The 20,308-nt window shown below is 43.4% G+C and overlaps 1 protein-coding gene across 8 annotated transcripts in view; it reads right to left on the reverse strand.

Moving 5' to 3' along the window:
* The window catches only part of RIPOR1 (RHO family interacting cell polarization regulator 1), a 220,626-nt gene that overhangs the window by 18,700 nt on the left and 181,618 nt on the right, over window positions 1–20,308 (reverse strand). For all 8 annotated transcript variants that reach the window (XM_068260733.1, XM_068260727.1, XM_068260726.1 and 5 more), the window contains 3 exons: window positions 15,996–16,164; window positions 5,212–5,347; window positions 1,450–1,611 (listed from right to left, as the gene is read on the reverse strand). In XM_068260733.1, the coding sequence (XP_068116834.1) occupies window positions 1,450–1,611; window positions 5,212–5,347; window positions 15,996–16,164 (467 nt within the window). The remainder of the gene's footprint in view (window positions 1–1,449; window positions 1,612–5,211; window positions 5,348–15,995; window positions 16,165–20,308) is intronic.

Here is a 20,308-nt window from a genome sequence, read left to right on the forward strand (position 1 = left end):
CTGAAGTTGGCGTTTTCCATTGACTATCATTGAAACGCCAACAGCCAACTTCGGCTGTAAACAGCCCTGAAAAAGCTCCTGGGAGCGTTGAAACGCAACGCTCCAAAACGCCGAGTTAGATGTGAAAGGTAAAATGAAAGTCTATGGACTTTCTTTTACCTAGCAAAACGCCAACTTCGGCCGTGGCGTTAAAACGCCGAAAAATCCCTCTGGTGTGAAAGGCCCTGATAGTTTTAAAATAATACATGCTACCGTAATTAAAACCCACACATTTTAGTTGCCCATTTGTCACGGTTTCTGCAACATTTTACTTTTTTTACCTAGTACAATGTATGGCGCCAATATTTTATTTGGAAATAAAGGTGCACTTTTTCAGTTTTGCATCCGTCACTATTTACAAGCCCGTAGTTTAAAAATTAACACTAATATACCTTCTTGACATACATATTTAAAAAGTTCAGTCCCTAAAGTAAATTTTCTGTATTTTTTTTTTAATTGTATATTTTTTTTACATTCCCCCCCCCCCCCCAAAAAAAAAAAAATTGGGTGAGTGTGGGAGGTAAGTGGTTAACTTCAAATGTAAAACAAGTCTTTTAATTGAAAAAAAAATTAAATTTGTAAATGTAATTTTACTATTTGGCCAGAAGATGTCCTCGCGCATAACTTCCCTACACATTTTATTACTACGCAAACCGGGAAGTAATGCTTGGACATGTAAGTATTGGTTTCTGTGAATGACGGCCGCGGTCATTCAAACAGGAACTTAGATCAATGCATAGGAACATTGTTCCCATGCATTGATCTCCCGTCTAGAGATCGGCAGTGGTAACTAGCACGGGGGGAGGGGGGGGGGGGAGCAAGCTATAACGCTGGCAACTGCAACTCAGTGGAAAGGACACAAATATTTAGAGAATGTATCTCATAACTGAAGTGGATTAATTAGTGTTATAAGGCCTCCTCCTCTTCCTATCCACGGGCTAAAGACACCTTCCTAAAATTTCAGAAGTACCTAAAAGTAGCGATTCCTCGTGTAAAGGGCCTTCCAACTGTTATACCACAAGAAGTGCATGCTGGACAGGGTCTAAGGAAGGTTAAAGGAAGGAAGGTACTCCCAACTTACCAATTAATTTTTTCTCCTGAGTCATCTACTAGGAGATAATGTTTCATCTTTTCTTTAAAATAACTTTTAAGCACTTTGCAATAGAAAAAGTACCAAAAAGTAGGTGAAAAAGTACTATTAAGACTATTTCTACTATTTTCCTACTTGTGAATGGTTTAAAAGGCATATTAAAAAAAAGTGTAAACACATCACCCAGGAGAAAATGCAGAAGAACAAATTAATTGCATAGGGCCAAGCAATATAACTGTATCTGTGTTTTTCAGTTAGCCTTCTCACAGCTGGTACAAAGATTTTTGGTCCCGAAGGCTGGAAAATGTATGAATACCTACCTACATCAGCAAGTCCTTCTTGCTGCGAATTGACTTTCTCAGCGTAGTGTAGTTTTAAGCTTTCCAGAAAGGTCTCCACGGAGCACATGTACACATTAGATGCCTCTGTGCATTCGTTCCAGAAGGACAGGATGCTTTCTTTAGGCGTAGAAAACTGTACAGCTGAAAGAAAGATATTAAATGAACTAAGAGAGACTACACATCCAAACAGCAGAAAAATCACCCGAAAACCCTTGTCTTTAAATCCAGACAAATGACAGTGATGGTTAAAGAGAGCCTGAGGTGGCTCATAAAAAAAAAGTAGGCTACTTGATCCGGGGAAAGGGGGGGGAGGGGGGGGGGGCGAAAGGCTGAGCAGATCAAAAACCGCTCCTGTGGGCCACAATGACCCGCTGGAATGTGAGATTCATTCTTTCACAGCGCACAGGGAAGTGGGGGAGCGGCAGGAGGTGCAGCCAGGGAGTTTTGAACAGGGAATTCCTCTCCCCGTGTTTACCTCTGAAATGGTGACAAATAATGTCGCCAATCTCGGGGGGCTATAGTGCGGCAGTGGGGGGGCCCGAAGCATGTCCTGAGGCAGAGAGCATGCCTCTGTGTCCCATCTGCCCCCCCCCCCCCCCCCCCCCCAAGAATCACCTCGGGTTCTCTTTAAAGTCTATGTTCAGGCATAGTTTGTTTGTTTTTTTGCATGCTTTTCAATCAAAATTTATGTGAAATTAATCATGCAATAACAAGCATTGTAAAACACAGTGATTGTTGTATAAAATTCAGAGATCTGTTTATTTCTATGGTCTGCAGGTGCTGCTCATGCAGTTGGAACTACTCCACTTTTAGTCAGGTGGAAACTTCTGAGGTCCTTCTACTCCACCATCGAGTCGTCCTTTGCTTGTCCATCCTGGTCTGGTATGCTGGCTCTTCTGCTTCTTCTCAAAATTCAGAGGGTCATCAGCTCAGCGGAGAGAACTATTGGGAAACCCCTTCCCCCTTTAGACCTCACCTACAACTCCAGGCTGCACACCAGAGCAACGAAAATTGCTGGCAACCGCTCCCACCCAGGCCACAGCTTCTTCGGCCAGCTCATATCAGGCCAGAATTTCCGGCTCATTCCCGCCAGACCACAGGGTGTAGAAACACTTTCTTTCCCCACAGCCGACTTGAACTCTGCCCATGCCCCACTCCCCCTGCAGGTTAGTGTTGAGTATGTTATACATAAAGTGCAAGGAAAAATGGGCAAGAAATAGTGGTAGTAGGATATCTGTAATTTTACAGATATTTTACTATGCCCCTCTGTCCCCTAAAGCCTGGTACACACATCCAATTTTGATTGGTAAATTGTACCACTTCCATGTAGTATAAGCACTTATCTACATAATCCATTCATAGTATTTAAAATCTGCTGACCCTCCTCATACTAAGTGGAAGTGGTAAAATAAGTCAGTGGTGGGCCAATGAAAATTGGATGTGTGTATGCACCTTAACTCTCGCACGAACCCTCCCCTATCTATGTCTAACATTAACCTCCCTCCACCTAGACTTAACACTAACCACACCGCACTCCCTGCCATTTTGCATCTGTTCCCAGCATACCTGCCGCTGTCCCTGCAGAGTTCCACTACAATGAAGCGAAACTCTAACGTTACTATTTTGCACCAGAGTCCAGCTGTGAGGGACACCGGATTTATGAAGAAAAAAAAAGCAGGCCTATTTCTGTACATAAGTAACTGTGTATTTTGAATAGCAGCTGTTTCTTCCATAAAACCACTCTAGTTCCGAGTTTGTCTTGTGGAAGACTAATGAACACAGATGTTGTCAGATAAAATATATGCCAAAAGATAGTTTGCTATCACAGTATGATTGTTTACCACCTGTTTTGGCATAGCACAGTCTGCCAACTACCGGTAATGGCAACAGTGCTGGGATTTATCCTGTTTGTAAAAGATCTGCATAACTGTGAACTGAAGGAAATGCAATATCTTCAGAAATCCTTATGTAATCTTTTCTAGACTTGTAAGCCTACATTTTTTTGATAGATCTGTGTCCATGATGTACCTCAACAGTATTCTTTATTTAACCATTTAGCAACCAAATAAAGTAAAACTATTTGGCTGCAAGGCTGAATTTTTCCTGCCCCTGGGGAAGTGTGCTCGGCAGTGTTATGCAGAGTGGGCGGCAGGGAGCTTTTATAGTTACCTGTCCGGACAGCTGGATTGGATTCTTCTTCCTCCACCGCAGTGGCGACGTAATCCCGCAGTTACGATCACATGATATGAGGTGATCAGTATCCAGGAGACCGTGTCTGCGTTACAGCGCCACCCAGTGGTGGAAGAAGGGTCATCATCCCGCTTTTACCACCAGATGGCACTGTAACGCTGACATAGTCTCCTGGATCCTGATCACGTCATGTGATCAGATGTGATCAGGACCCAGAAGATCTGTCAGAAGATCAGAGCTGCCGGTGGAGGAAGTGTGGGTGGCTTACTGCCACTCGTTTGGCTGTACTACACTGCCAAATGAGATATGCCAATAGGTTTAGAATGTACAGCAGCTTTTAAACCAAATATTTCATTTAAAGCTGCTAATTGGTTAAAAAGGAAAAAAAAACTGTTTAGGAGGGTGGTGGGGACAGTTCATTCAGTTCTATGTCGTATATCACAAGAACTAAGGGAAAACCGTATTGCTTACTTTGCTTTTTACGTGCATATTGTATAAAACAGTCATTCCATAATGTTTACAGAAACTGGCAAAGGATAAATCCATGTGTTGACATGGTGTAAAAATGCCTCCTGCTTTGTGCAGTTAAAGGCTACCTATACAGTCCCCAGTCCTTCCCTCACACTAGCTATGTATGCAATTACATCTCTGAGGCTGCCAGGCTTTGGGCATTTTTGGTCCACATTCTGCATCTATACAGAGGGAGGGGTTGGCATGGGTAAGGGGGTAGCTTGGAGAACAGTTGCACAGGTCAGTACATCAGAATGACTTGCCAGCACTGACACTCATGGGCCAGAGGGAGGAGCAGGGCCGGATTTGTACTATTTTCCGCCCAAGGCCATTGTCACCAGCCACCCCCGTTCAGTATAGGTAGCAAGAGGACCCCTATCCCCTTCCCTCCAGTATATGTAGCCAGAGGACCCCCCCCCCCCTTCACTCCAGTATAGGTAGCCAGATGACCCCCCCTTCCCCCTAGTATAGGCAGCCTGATGACCCCTTCCACTCCCCCTTCAGTATAGGTACCCTGATGACTCTTAATCCCTCCCTTTCCCTTCACTCTCCCTCTTTCAGTACAGCTCGCAACCACACCACAGCAACCATCAGTGTCACTCATTTCTCCACTCCTCTCCAGTGCAGAAGCTTCCTCTTACCCTCTGTCTCCAATGCTGCCCAAGTCCACAGCCGCCGGCCACAATGCAAACGTGCACAGAGAGCAAAGTGGCTTGCAAATGCTGCACCAGTTTAGCCTGCTGCTTTAGTGCCCTTGCTCCTGTGGTGCCCTAGGCCTTGGCATAAATATGGCCCTGGGGAGGAGCCACATGTACGATACTGGTTTTACTATGCAAATGTCCAGTTTTTCTACAGAATTAATTCCCTCACCCCCCCCCCCCCCCCCCCCCCTTAAAAACACCTTGTTTAGTTGACAAAAAGGTAAGTAGCAGAAAAATTGTTTTTTGTGCTAAAAGTAATAAATAAATACATAATGTATAACTGACAGTGTGATGGCCATTGCAACGTATAACTGACAGTGTGATGGCCATTGCTTCTCACCTTCCTCTGCAGTATTAACATTTCCAGATTTCTCCTCTGTTAAAGTGCAGATCATTTCTAGGATCTGGGACTCTCTCATCAACTTATCGAGTGCGTAAAGCTCCCGACAGCGAAGCGGCCCAAACGTACCCAAACACTAAAAGGAGAGGAAAACATCATGTGATAACAGGTTTCATCTAGGCGAAAGAAAGTCGATCACTGTGGAATAGAGTGAGCAATTAGCTTATCAAAAACACTTATTTAGCAACTTAAGCCTTCCATTATCTAGCAACACAGACCCTTGCAGACATCAGGAGAATTGGTTTGTCCATCATGTATTTTCATGTATACACCCATGTCTGCATTTTCATGTGTACACCAATGTATATATTTTCATGTACACACCCATGTCTGCATTTTCATGTGTACACCAATGTCTATATTTTCATGTACACACCCATGTCTGCATTTTCATGTATACCAATATCTGCATTTTCATGTGTACACCCATGCCTGCATTTTCATGTACACACCCATGTCTGCATTTTCATGTAAAACAAGATCTGTATTTCTATGTATCCTTGTCTGTTTTTTTTTTTTTTTTGTTATTTTTTTATGGTACAGCACCACGGAAAATGACGCTATATTAAAGCAGTAGAATTTGCCATACTATGGCAAGGAAAAAAAACACATATAGAAGTAGATAAATATTGATCTACTTACATAACACATGTATTGTACTGTCCACGTTTTGATTTCAGTGAATTTTATATAGTAAATGAATAAAATTCTGTTCCTGGTGGGAACCATGTCTTTTGCCTACAGTTTGAGGCTAAATACTGATGTCATTTCTTTCCTTAACTTTTTTTTCTCTTCTCCTCCAATCGCTGAGTTACCTCAGCCTTGCTTGTGTTTACAAGTGAGCAGAGGATCATGTTTGAGCTAGGCAGGGAAATAAAGGGAAGAGGAGGAATATATTATAGATAAAAAGAACCCCCAGTATGCAACTGTTTGGCACTGACTACTAAAGGGCCAGTGCGCCTAAGGTATGTGATAACTCCAAACCATAACAGCAGAAAAAGTTTTGAAACTTTTGAATGCAGGGTTAGGCATCTTTATCACTTAATACACTCAGACCATTTGCTGTTGAAATTTGATTTTTATTGTTACAATCCCGCTTTAAATAATTAATAGCAGTAACAGCAGCACATGTGAAAAAAATGCATTAGATGTACTCCAGCCTCTGATTATGTGCTGTCAGGCCTAGTGCATTTTTGTATGTGGTAAAACAAAGAAATGCATCTAGCGGAACGAAGGCCTAAAGCCAAAGGAAGATTGAAGATTACCCCTCAGTAAACGAATTGCATACTTTGTGAAAACTGCCAGGTATTCGGTAAAATAGTTGCAAAGTGAAAGTCACGCTTCATCCATCCCTCGCCTACTGTATTCCTGTGCTATCCCTCCCAGTGCTTAGTGGTTTGTGTGCCTGATTGCTTCTGGGGAAAATGTATGTAAAAAATAGTACAGAGCATGCGGCTTGTGGTTCCATGAAACTCCAGCATAATGATAATGTCTGCCTGTCATTACTGTATCTGTGTTGGTGAATTTCCTGGGCCCGCAAACCACTGGCCACCCAATCTCCTGTAAATGGTACTAATTTCCTTGTAATAGGATTAAAAGCCTGCGCCATTCCCTAGAACCACAAACTTGTGTCTTCCAAATGAAGTCTGGATAATGGAAACAACCCATGATTAGAGCCCCACATCTGTTTGCTGACTTCTCAAACCGTAGAAGCATTTGCATTTGAACAATGAAATTTATGTGATGTGACCTCAGTAGCCGGGTTACAGTTACGTTACCTTTAAAGAATAAAATGTACTATGACGGACTCAATGTTTTTTCAGCATATTTGTGAACACATATATCCAGGTTATGGAATATTGAAAGAAAAAAATAAGGTATTTATATTTAAAGAGACTCTTTAACAAAAAAAAAAAGTTCCCCTGGGGTTGCTCATCTCAGGAGGGGGAAGCCTCAGGGTCCCAATGAGACTTCCCCCTCCCCTGTAGCTGCAGGCAGTCCAGCGCTGGCTCCCCTGAAGTGTCCCGGAATCCTCCCTCGACAAGCCTGACAAGGTTTGCTATATTTACCTTCTCTGGCTCCAGCGGGGGGCGCTGATGCGGCTCTCAGCACGGAGATAGGCAGAAATAGCCGATCTCTGTCGGGTCCGCTCTACTATGCAGACGTAGGAGACTTGCGCCTGCCCAGTAGAGCAGCCCGACAGCAATCTATTTCCGCCTTTCTCCAAGCGGAGAGCCGATACTGTGCCTGCTCTGGAGCCGGGAAGGTAAATATTTCCATCCCCGCTGTTCGGAGGAGCACAGCGAGACCACCGTAGGTCACAGGAGGACAGGGGAAGCCTGGATAGGATCCAGAGGCTTCCCCCACCCGAGGTGAGCACTCCCCAGGGGCACTTTTTTTAGTTACAGGTTTTATTTAACTCTCCTGGCGGTCTAATGTTTTCCGCCAGGAGGCAGCGCAGCAGTTTTTTTTGTTTATTTTTTTTTAAATCATGTAGCTACATGACAGCCGCTGCTCAGCGGCATCCCCCCGCTTCGATCGCATTCGGCGATCTCCGATCAGGAAATCCCGTTCAAAGAACGGGATTTCCTGGAGGGCTTTCCCCGTCGCCATGGATGACGTCACCGACGTCGTGACTTCTTTGGGAGTCCCGATCCACCCCTCAGCGCTGCCTGGCACTGATTGGTTGCTGTCACTTACAGTAGGTAGTAGAAATTTGACAGAACCGACAGGTTTTGGACTAGCCCATCTCCTCATGGGGGATTCTCAGCATGACCTTTACTCTTATAGACACTCTCTAGAAAGGATTTATACAAATATGCTAGCTAGCATCCTTGCCTGCTGTACACTTTTTTGGCAGTTGGACGAAGCAACTGCCAATCACTAAGTGCTTTTGAAAATAAATAAAACACTGAACCCCTTCGTGAGAGAATCAGCTGTTCAAAAACCTTTTGGTTCTGTCAGGTTTCTTCAACTTACTGTAAGTGACAGCAACATAGGAGAAAAGTAATTTACGGCACATTTTACTCTGGGAGAAACATGCTTCTTATTTGTATATGTTTACATGTACTTTAAATTTTACGATTTTTTCTAATGACTGCATCTGCTCAGCCATTGATAACGAATCATACAAAGTTTTGTACACATAGGCTTCAATTCATCAAGCATTACCGCATTCGGTAATGCTGAAAACAGCTGACTTAAGGAAGCACTTTAGAAACCAATGTTAGTTACCTGGTAACATCCTTTTTAGTAACCTCCAGGACAGGTCCACCACGAGAACGACAGGCTCCTCCCAGGAACAGGAAACGTCCAGATAGAGTACTCTATAAATCTTTGTCCAACCCCTTGATCCTCAGTCAATTCCAAGTACTGTTCCTAAAAACCAAGGGGTTTTAATATTCATACTGCATATACATATACTTTTCCTGTACTTATATACACATATAAATCCTTTACTCGGGTGGGTTACGGACCTGTCCTGGAGGTTACTAAAAAGGATGTTACCAGGTAACTAACATTGGTTTTTCCATTAACCTCCAGGACAGGTCCACCACGAGAAGATGAGCAAGAATCTTACCAATTTAGGGTGGGCTGACTGCCTGCAGGACTTTCCTTCCAAATGATTGCTGCCTTGCAGACATCAGGTTCATTCTGTAGTGTATAGAGAAGGTGCTTAGACCTGACCACGTAGCCGCTCTGCAGATTTCTCCTGGCGTAGCACCCGCTCTGTAAGCCCATGAAGTGGCTGCTGCTCTGGCTGAATGGGCTCTAACTGTATCTAACACAGTATTTCCTGTAATCCTATAGGCTTCCTCTATGCATAGTTTTACCCATTTAGCTATAGATATTTTTGACATCTTTCCGCATCTTGTAGAACCTGAAGTGTTGACTAGCAAGGCTCTAGAACTCCTAAACTCCGCTACCCTCTCTCTAAATAGCATATAAGACCTCTTCTGACATCTAACCCCGGCTCTTCTTCAAATGACGGTAATACAATGTCTTGAGATCTATGAAAATTTGTAGCTACTTTAGGCAGAAAATCATCACAGGTCTTCAGTATTACTTCATCCTTTATACAAAAAGGTTCGTCGCAACATAGGGCCTCTAACTCACTCACCCGTCTAGCCGAGGTAATAGTTATGAGAAATACAATCCTCCTTGTTAGGAGTCTGAAGGGAATTTCTGATATGGGTTCAAAGGGCTCTCTTTTCAATACCTTCAAAACTAAGGATAAATCCCAACTGGGAACTTTCCTATTTACCATACCTCGTTTGGATTCAAGGAGTAACCTCCTGCACTCTGTGTCTTCCTTGTTTGCAAACATGTCTAAACGCGGCCGACCTTCTAATGATTCTAGAATCTTTTTCCTTAGAAGCTCCCTTATCCACTTTTTCTTCTACTTTTTTAACCTATAGGGATAGAACTCTTGCTACACATGTTGTAGCTGCTGCTGGTCTAAAATTTGCACCTGCTGCTGTTCAGGCCTCTAAGGGCAGATTCTACTTTCTTATCTTGTGGATCTTTCACATACCACAGATCCTCAAAAGCTAATTCGTTGTCTTTATTAACCTGTGAGAATGCTGTATCAAGTCTAGGACATCAATCCCAAGTCTTAACATCTTCCTCTGTAAACTGAAACCCTTTCATAAATCCCTTTGACATAAACAACTTTCTGTCCGGGTATTTCCACTGACTTAATATGGTATTCTTTGTAGATCTGTGTATAGGGAAAGTCAAAGATTCTTTTGGCTTCCTTCCCTGATATAACCTATCATGCATAGATACCTCTTCCGACTTCTTGGATTCAATATCTAAAGTTTTATTAATAGCCAAGATAAGCTGCTAAGTCTCATCAGCCGGAATCTAAACCTGGATATCTTCTTAATCTTAGTCTGGCTGTCCGTATTTTTAGCAAAAGAGTCTGATTCATCATTATCTTCCTCTTCACCCTCCATATCTTCTTCCTCAGAGGAAGATACAATATTTATCTTTTCACTTTTATGTTTAATAGGCTGAGACTCAGCATTTGGTATCTCCACGGCCGGCATGGTCGTACTCGTACCTGGAATTACTGCCTTTGTTGCTGGGGGGATAGCAGAGGCAAATACTTTCTTTAATGATTTAATTGTGTCAGCCATTTCCCTTTTAATAGCTGACATTAATTCCCCCTGATTGTCCCTGTATTAGCTTTACTAAACAAGGTTGGCAAAACTGCACATTATAATTATGGGCCATCTTTGCACCACAGAGCGGGCACCGCCTTCTTGGCTTTGTCGGCTTAGTAGACTCCGGGCCCTATAACATAATCAAACAACAAAATTAATGTCATCCCTCTTTCTCAAACAAAAGGGAAAACACCCTGGTGCACAAATATTAAGAGTGATAGCAACCCTGAGACCAGGAAGGAAGGAACATGTATAGACATATCATATACATATAATCCATCTGATATCTATAATATATATTTCTTTGCATATAGTCGTCAAGGGAGTATATCATAAAGGCCAATCATATAACTGTTATGCTGCCCATACACTAATGATTTACACATATATACCCATATATATCTATGAGGCATTAATATCCAACCATATATATACACATTCCGTATATCTCCCCGAATAATCTGCACCAGCATTCTATTCTATGCATAGTTATACAGACCTCAGATCAGACGCTAAGCAGGCTGTTATGTTATACTGCATAGTCTCAAAATTAATAACAGACCTCAGTACAGACGCGGCATAGGGCGTACAGCTCATACCATATAGGTCACCAAGCCTCCGCCACGCTTACCTTTCCTGGCTCCTGCTTAGCGTCCATCCCGCTCCGTTCAGCCCACGAACTGCCGAACCATGCAGGCTTCCGGCGTCTCTTCCCCACGCGCCCGGAAGTGACGCCGCGTAAGGGCGGAAGTACGTCACGCGTACGCCGCCATTGAGGGCAATCAGCTGCCTACCCTCTGGAGGCCCGCATGACTATCCACGTCACTTCCGGCGCGCCATTAGCCTCCGCTCCAGGGGAATCATGGACGCCGCGCGTGTCCTCCGGATCCACCGCAACTCGGGCAGCCAGGACAGCCATGGGAGAAGGTAACCATCGCTTTCTCCCCACCAGACCCCAATACCTCTCTAGGCAGGTCCACCATCCTCCGCCAACCGGGTCCCAAACACACCTGGTCTGAAGGACCGGCGAGCGACAAGAGCACTCCTTGTTCCCTGAAACAGGAAACGTCAACTGAGGATCAAGGGGTTGGACAAAGATTTATAGAGTACTCTATCTGGACGTTTCCTGTTCCTGGGAGGAGCCTGTCGTTCTCGTGGTGGACCTGTCCTGGAGGTTAATGGAAAAAATGTTAATTCATCAAAGCTGTTACCGAATGAGAAGCTGAAATGACACAGCAATGAGATAAATTACCGACATGTGCTCAACAAATGTTAATTCATCAAGGTTCCCACATTCGATAACACATTCGGTGTTTATCTCCAGCTCTCCCCTGTCGTTACAGGCTTCGAAAGCCTTCTGTGTGAATGTTTTCATGATTAGCAGGAGCAGGCAGCCAATAGAAACAGCCCCTGTTCTCCTGCAAGTGCCGCTGATAGGTCACACAGGCTTCTCCACACAAGCTTTCAGACCCCCCAAGCAGTGAGCAGAGAGAACGGGTCAAAATATATCCCCAGATTCCCTTCGGTGGTGTAACCCTTTCAGGCCCTGTTTGATAATGCAAAGATGCTGGTGGTGAAATCACCAAGCATGGCATTTGTAATGTCTCCAGGAAGTTCATCTACGTTGTGGCAAATAAATAAAATGTTAAGAAAGACTGATCGACAGATTCAGAGCTGCAGAGGCAGTATAAATAACAGTAACTATAACACCTTTACATGTAAAGGGATGTCTGGATGCCTTCTATTGTATCAGCTTGTAACAACACACGGACATTCCAAGCTGCTCTGCACCACTCTGCTGTTATCGAACAGCCTTTGATGAATTGAAGCCTAGTAGTTCGGTAACTTAACGAACCTCTACCACACATGGGAAAATATTGATGAATTAGCACAGTGAAGTGTAAAATACCGAATGCGGTATTTTAAGGACTGGGGTTTTGTTATCGAAACACCCTTTGATGAATTGAAGCCATAGATTTGTAGAAAGTTCCTACTCAGTGTGCAGCAGGCTCTTGTGTATAGCGCCCTGCCCCAGCCTCTCCACCCCTTCCCCAAGTGCTATGCACTGTATTGATGCTGGAGATGTCTGCAGAGCCTGTTCTGCTCCTTCAGAAATGGACAGAGTAAATGTAATAAGGTGAGGCTGGGAGCACACTCGTCTGTTGGTTTTCTGTATGAACTTTCTGCACACCATGTGTGTCTGTGTGTATGAAAACATTGCAAGTTTTATCACAAAGGCTAATGTAATGGATGGGGAAAATGCCTGCAGTGCTTCACTGCTGTCTTGTTTTTATATGCATAGGGAAAACACATTCAAGTGTGCACTAGCCAATTGAATAAGGCCTGAAACACACCAGAGGAGTTTTTCTGAGCGTTTTGAGTTTTTAAATCTGCTGCTAATGTTATCCTATGTGTCTGTGCACACTGGAGCAATGAGGTTTTGTAAAAAAAACCCATAGCATTACATTGGGAAGAGCTTTTGAAACCTCTAAAAGCTCTTCCCAATGTAATGCTATGGGGTTTTTACAAAACCTCATTGCTCCAGTGTGCACAGACACATAGGATAACATTAGCAGCAGATTTAAAAACTCAAAACGCTCAGAAAAACTCCTCTGGTGTGTTTCAGGCCTAACACTGGTTTTCCGTTTACCTGTGCAGAAAGCGAGGAGGTTGTTCAGTGATTTCCAGTTACCCTTCTGCACTGAGCCATTGTGGAAGCACCGCATACTAGGAGATGCATGGTGCTGCTCAGAGCAGATCTTTAGCAAAGCTCGTAATCTCAGCAGTTTAGGAATGCATGTATAATATGGAAATTAATTAAACCAATAACAAGTTGTGAAATTAGAATAGCTACAGTTTAATTAAGCCGGAAAAAAAAAAAAAAAAGCATGCATTTTTAGGACTACAAAGTTTGTTTTTAATGCCCATTTATATGCTACACACGCATTGTCTTTTATCCCACATTAATTATGTTCAGCCCGTGTGTCCTAACACTGAATTTAAATCAACAAGTAAAATACGTTATTTCAGTTCACTTGTTTCAACAAGCCTGATCTATTTGCATGAATTTATTAAAATTCGGGACTTCAAAAAAGAAGATGATGCATTGACATTTTCAATAATGTTTAACATGTTACACTGAACAATTCCTGTCACTAATAGTCCCTCAGAGGGGCTCACAATCGAATATATGGTAAATGAAAGAGGACATAGAAGATGCCTACTGACATTGATGATAATGCTACTACTAATAAGCCTGATGGAACATAATTGGGCTATGCATATGTTCTATTAAACAGATTTTGCCTTATAAGACCGAGGTCAGGCATAGATCATGACACTGATGCCCGAGCATTACCGATAGCAATGCTATTTTCAATCCCTGCTGACCAACTGAAGCTATTCTTTATCCCCGCCCCCTGAGCAACAGAACACACCACAAGCCTCAAGGCTAGGGATGTGTCTTTACAGCATCGTTCCCCAAATTGTCGCTCAAGGGATTGTTTCCCGTTCCCCGATGGGTGACAATTCTCGCATGTGTGTACTTAGCTTAAGGGCCCTTTCACACTGGCGTGGTGCGTCGCAGAATTTTACCGCAGTGCCACCGCAGGGCAATGAAAGTCTATGGGTACTTTCATATTACCTGCGGTGCGCCGGAAGTGCTCAATTTGATGCACCTCTATAACTACGTCACTGCGTGCATCTGCGTCGACATGCAGTGGACCGGAAGTCATAAAGTCTATGGCGACGCAAAAATGTTGGCGGCGCTGTGACGTTGTGATGTGCTGAGCTGTATTTTTACAATACACTTCTGTATACCCGAAACAGGAAGTGACTAAGAGCACGTCACTTCCTGTTTGGCCTGTGCAGTACAATCCTGATGACGTCGGCCGGACCACGTGAACCCCGCCGTGGAACGCAAAAGAAGCCGATCCGGAACCCGACCTGGCGAGGTCGGCTTCTGCAGCGGAGAAGACCGGGAGCCACCAGAGCCGCGGCGAGGGCACAGGACGGCAGCTAGGGGCTGGAGGAAGCCCCAGGTAAGTGGATTTTGGGGGGGGGGTTTGGAGCCGGGATGTATCCTTTAAGTCTACGGAACGTCAATAAGCCAAACTTAAACAGAATTTTATATTTTAATCAGTAGCCATTGGAGTGAGCGAAGGGTTGGTGTTATGTGGAAATGGCGGGGTTGGCTAGGTAACAGCCTTGCACAGGCATTCTGTACTAATTGCAGGCAGTGTTTGGAAGGCCTGTATAGAGAACATTGCAGTATTCAAGCCTTGATGTGATGAAGGCATGGATTAGGGTTGGAAGATCCGCTGGAGGTGTGAGGTTTTTAATCCTTACAGGTTTCTTAAAATGAATGGTTTGATGTTAAATGGATATTTTGGAAAGGGAAGAAAACGAGTGCCTAGGAAAAACCCATGGTGAGAACATTTAGTCTCCATGCAGATGGAAGCAGGAAATCTATTAGAATTCTACACTATGGACCGCTGCTACCACTGGAGATAGGAAAGCCCCAGAGCCAGAAGACGGCCCCACCCCCACCCCCCATCTCTCCCCAATTAATAGCAGTCTCCCAGGGGAGGTTACATGTGTACACAAAATAGAGGTTCTAATCCATCTCTATGCTATTAAACAGCCTTTAAGTCACCAGACAGATTTTTATCAGCAATCTTACAATGCAAGTCATAATGTTCAAACATGGGTGTACACACATCAAGAAATGCCGGGAATCCCAGTGTGTCACTACTGCTTGCACAGAAATATCAAGTATACCTATAAGACATTGTGTGATTGCTGAAGATAAAGGGTTTTAAAAGGGAGGCACATTTTAGTAGAATTGTCAGTTCAGTTAACGTTTAAGGGCTGGTTCAGACGGACGTTTGGAGGCGTTGCGTTTGCTGGCGTCGCGTTCAGCAGCGTTCGTGTGCGTTTGGATGCGGTCGCGTTTTTTCTTCCCCTAGGGGGACATTAGCCGTCGCGGTTAACCTCCCCTGGAAGCTACATGTAGCTTCCAGGGGCTCCTTGAAAGCCAGGGAAAACCGGGACCCAAACGCCGCGTTTGTGTAAACGCGCTTGAAAGCTTGGTACAAACGCTCCCATTCACTTGAATGGGAGCGTTTAACACCAAGCCCTGAACGCTGGCTGTAAACGCTCTGCAAACGTCCGTCTGAACCAGCCCTAAAGGACCACTCCAGAAAAAAAATAAGCAGTTAAAATCTGACTGAAACGACAGGTTTTGGACTAGTCTATCTCCACATGGGGGATTCTTAGGGTTTTCTTTGTTTTCAAAAGTATTTTCTCCCACCCGGCTGGAAAAAAAAATCTGAGGAAAAACACTGTCATACATGTAAACGAGGCTTTGCTTACTCCTTTAAACCTAATTTATGTGGAATTTAGCATTCTTGATATGCGCTTTTGAATCAGGTGTTAGCCTACACAGAAAGCAGAATTTAGACCAGTTTTGATGTGTTATGTATTTGGTAAATCTGAAATATGCAGAAATATTCATAATATGCATAAATGCACTATGGTTTTTGTTTAAGGACTTACCAGCAGTAACCTGTTACAGTTGTTTAAGTGCATGACCAAGGCCCTGTCCAGATTCTCGTTCCCAGAAGTCAAAGTATCAAGGACCCCCTCAGAGATACAGTGTGTCGTCACAGAGTCTTCTGCAGGCTCACTCTGCTCCAAGATGGCTGGCGGCTCACAGCTCGGGTTCCTAGGCAAAAGTTACTACAGGTTTAGAGATCCCAAACTTGAAGTAATACAAAAGAACAGCCGATAACAATAGGAGGTGATTTACTAAGCTGAAGCACTGCCAATTGGTATGACATGCTAGCCTAGCTGGCAGCAGCAGTGTTAAGAAACTCCAAACTACCCTGATCTTTTGCACACCTGGAGCATGCGTGTCCAGCTAGCAACCCATCTTCACTAAAATGAATAGGAAAAATGCATGTGCACATTTCAAGCTCAATCAAGACCAATGATGATGGTCCAATGAGTATATGTTGCTTACCCGTGTCCGTGTGTCTGAAAAATTCTCAGAGCTTGTTTACATAGAGTCAAGTTGTGTTGTGCTGGGTTTTGTAAACCTTCATCTGCAAGTGGTAATAGTTAGGACACAGTTTTGCTGAGATCATGATCAAGGCTTTACATGTTGGCATGTCCTCCGTCAGCAACTATGGTGCCTATAGAAGTCTAGGTTTCTCTTCAATGTCTTATGCTCGGTACACACCAAACAATTTACTCACCAATTTACAGCATGTTCAATCTGCTTCCGATAGAGAAATGGATCAATTTTGAAATCAATACTGCACAAAATGGATCCCTTTCTTGGAAGCAGATCAGACATGCTCGAAGGTATCGAATGATGGGAAATTTGCCATCGATCCAATAGAAAAAATTGCATAGTGTGTCCATCCTATGGAGTGGGCAAATGAAAGCTGCAATTCTCTTTTGTTTGGCCAACTTTTGCACACATCCCCCTCTCCCAACTCCAAGAATTTCCTTCATCCCGAAGTCCAAATCATTGGCACAGCCCTGCGCTGAAATTAGCCGTCTCCCCCAGATGTAACCCTGAGGTGAGCTATGGTTTTCCTAATAAAGTGCATTACGATTTGCTTCTTGTATGCTGGGAGATGAAAAAACAGAAGTGAACATAATGTAAACTGCTTCTCACTAAATTCGTTTTTTTGAGCAACAGTAGGAAAAATGTTCTTGAGAATTTTCTGGTGCAGATGGCAAACAGAGGGATTGAAAACAGGGAACAAAAAATTACACAGAAAAGGGAAAAAAGTATCTCAAAGATGCAAAGCACATGGAAAAAGTCTGTTCTGCTGACAAAAGACAATGTCTATTTTTAATCTCCATTTTTATCATAGGTCACTTAGCATCAGCGGTCTTCCTGGAATAAGCATGGAATGCACTGCAGCTATGTGAGCACACAGTACATGTCAGGCAGTCCAGGGCGTGTTGCCCTCAAGGAAAAGCCAAGAAAAGTCAATTCCTTCTAATTGATGATGACCAAATCCTTCCCCACCTCTCCACAGACCTGCCAAGCGATCTCAGTCATCCCAACGCCCTGTGTCCCGTTACACTGCTGCAGCACACAGCAAGCTCTTTGTTGAGCTCTTTGGGGCATTGTCCTGCTACACACTGTATAATAGAAGTAGTCACTAATCTGATCACAAGTATATTGGTTTGGCCCACAGCAGGACTCTCAGAGGTGGCATTATAGTTGGACAAACAATATGCCTATGTCAGATGCAGCAGGGGTTCTGGATTTATATAAGGATACGGATTAGGGGAAGTTTAAAGCATAGCCTCACTTTTTTAAAGAATAAAACAATCCTTATCTAGTCATCTGTATACAATTCAGGTTGTTTAATAAGCTATATCACCCAGTGTGATTACTGGGGGTTACTCTGGTGTTTTTTCTGCTCACTGTGCAGCACTTCTGCAAATTACATTGTGAAAGTTGCCCTCAGTTTTAAACTCAAGGTCGTCCCTTTTGAGGCCTCTTGCACACTGCATGTGATTCCGATTTTTTTTATCTGATCAGATTTTGGATTCCGATTAAAAAAACGTACTGCATGCGGTTATGGTTTTTAATCTTAATCAAAAATCGGACGTATAAAAAAAATGGGAATCGCATGTAGTGTGCAAGAGATTACAGTCTTAATTTATTTTTTTTGTAATGGTGTTAGGGTCGGTTCACTCTAGCATAAAAACGGTGCGTTTAGCGTAACTAAATGGATGGGATCCTAATAGATGCTAACGGATCTTATGCTAATCAATGATATGGTTTCCCATTACTCCATGTGGATGCATGTGTCGTATTGAGGATCATGCGATTTTTCCAGATCGACAGATTTGACGGACTGACCGCTCGCTAATGGAAGGGAGGGTCATGGATGAAAAACTGATGCCTAATAAAAACCATTTGATGGATCAGTTTTTACACAGATCAGTTTTTGATGTGTGCTGTGTGAACCAACCCCTTATGATCAGGGAGTTGATCACCTTTTGTGATTGTCCTATAGTGATGACCCAGAGCTCCATTCACTTAAATGGAACTTCAGTTCATATTTTACAAATGGCAAAGAGTGCGGGTCCTTGTCTCCTGCTGGTCTCAGCTGCTTGGGTGCTCCTGGGTCTCTGCAGCAAGTTAAGGCCTTGTCACAGCCAAAACATCAGGGCTTCTAAAGAGTAAGCGGACTGGATTTTGTGGCTACATTTCACTGAAAAGGCCAAGGAGCACGAAAAAAAAACAAAAACAGTGGAGGGCACTGAGAAGCCACCGATCACCATGGGCCATCCGCCCAAACCTGAAGAACAGGGTGTTTGAAACAAGCACCCTAATTCTCCCATTGATGTTAACCTTGTTCCAGCTTCCAAGTGGAGAACATTTTTGACAATCTATCAAATGCTGAATAGCTGATCCCCGTTTGTAAACAGACTGATCATTACTATTATCAGGCAATCACTACTGTAAGGTGGCAATCTCAGATAGGTGCCAATCCCTTATAAATGTGGTGAACATTTAAACTAAGTGTCCTTTTATAAGCACGGAGAAGCAAAAACTAGTTTTAAGCGGAAAAATCGCATTTTCTTGGCAGCTAGTTGCTTGCCAACTATATACTGTAAAAATAGGCCTCCTACTGTATTCTGAACGCTGCATTCTCTTCCACTTCCAGGCTAGCTTTCCCACTATTACTATAATCCTCTAATAATGGTTAACATTTCTTCCATATGCCCAGCCAAGTCTCCTAAACTTTCTCATCGTTACAAAGATTTCCACAGTACAAATCAGTAAAAATCTCTTCTCTTTATAACCAATAATCTCCTGGTCTAGCTTGTACATCAGTAGATGGTAGTCGCAGATGGATGGTAGAAGTAGATGGTAACATTGATCATGTTCTTACAGGAACAAGGTAGTTCTTATATTGTCCTTGCCTTACCACTCCCACCTTTTCTACATTCGTTATTTACCTTGAACACTGCAGATAAGTCAAAGCTTCTTCGTTTTCGCTAACCTTTAGATTTCACCAAGAAAATGAACTTTGTTTTAAGCACTTTCAATCCCTTCTCTGCAGGTTTTTCAATTGGCATGAAAACACATTTTAAAATGGAACTGCAGCATCAAAGGAAAATCCATTCCCAGTCACCTGCCAAGGAGGTGAATGCTGTGCGTTATTGAGGAGGACTTGCTGCAAGTAACAAATGACCAAGCTTCTGCCATATAAAGCAGACAGACAGAATCTGATAGTCTGGATAATCAGGTTCTCTGCTGGAAGGATCCTGATGAACAGGACCAGGCATGAGCAAGCTGCACAAAGTAGATAGAAGCAGAGCGGCAGGGTCCAGTGGTCAGAGCATATAGAGCTATGAAACTGGCTGAGGGCTGGTAAAGTTCACAGATGTTCTATCATGCTGGGCATACACGGCTCGTTTTTGCCGCTCGATTCTCCCGTTCGATCGTTTCGCCTCTCGATTCTGCAGTCAATTCTCTTATCTTCCGCTCGTTTTTCTTATCTTTTTCCATTCAGTGCTATCACACATCAAGCGGCGAAATGATCGAGCATGTCTACATATCTATCGAGCAATCTAAAAACGAACCATGTATTCCCAGATTTCAGCAAGGCTTGGTGTACAGAGGCGCCAGAGTAGAATAAAAATGTTTAAAACCTGTCTAAAAGAGGGGGATGTTTAGGTGGACTTACCTCCATCAAAAATATAGAACTCAATTGAGTCACAATATATCAATACAAAAAACGTTTTATTTAACTCCACTTAGTGCAACACGTTTCGCAGGTGTGGTCCTGCCTCATCAGGCAAACAGGAGTATAACTCAATGGGTCTAG

The sequence above is a fragment of the Hyperolius riggenbachi genome, chromosome 11 (assembly GCF_040937935.1).
Source record: "Hyperolius riggenbachi isolate aHypRig1 chromosome 11, aHypRig1.pri, whole genome shotgun sequence".
NCBI classification, from domain to species: Eukaryota; Metazoa; Chordata; class Amphibia; order Anura; family Hyperoliidae; genus Hyperolius; species Hyperolius riggenbachi.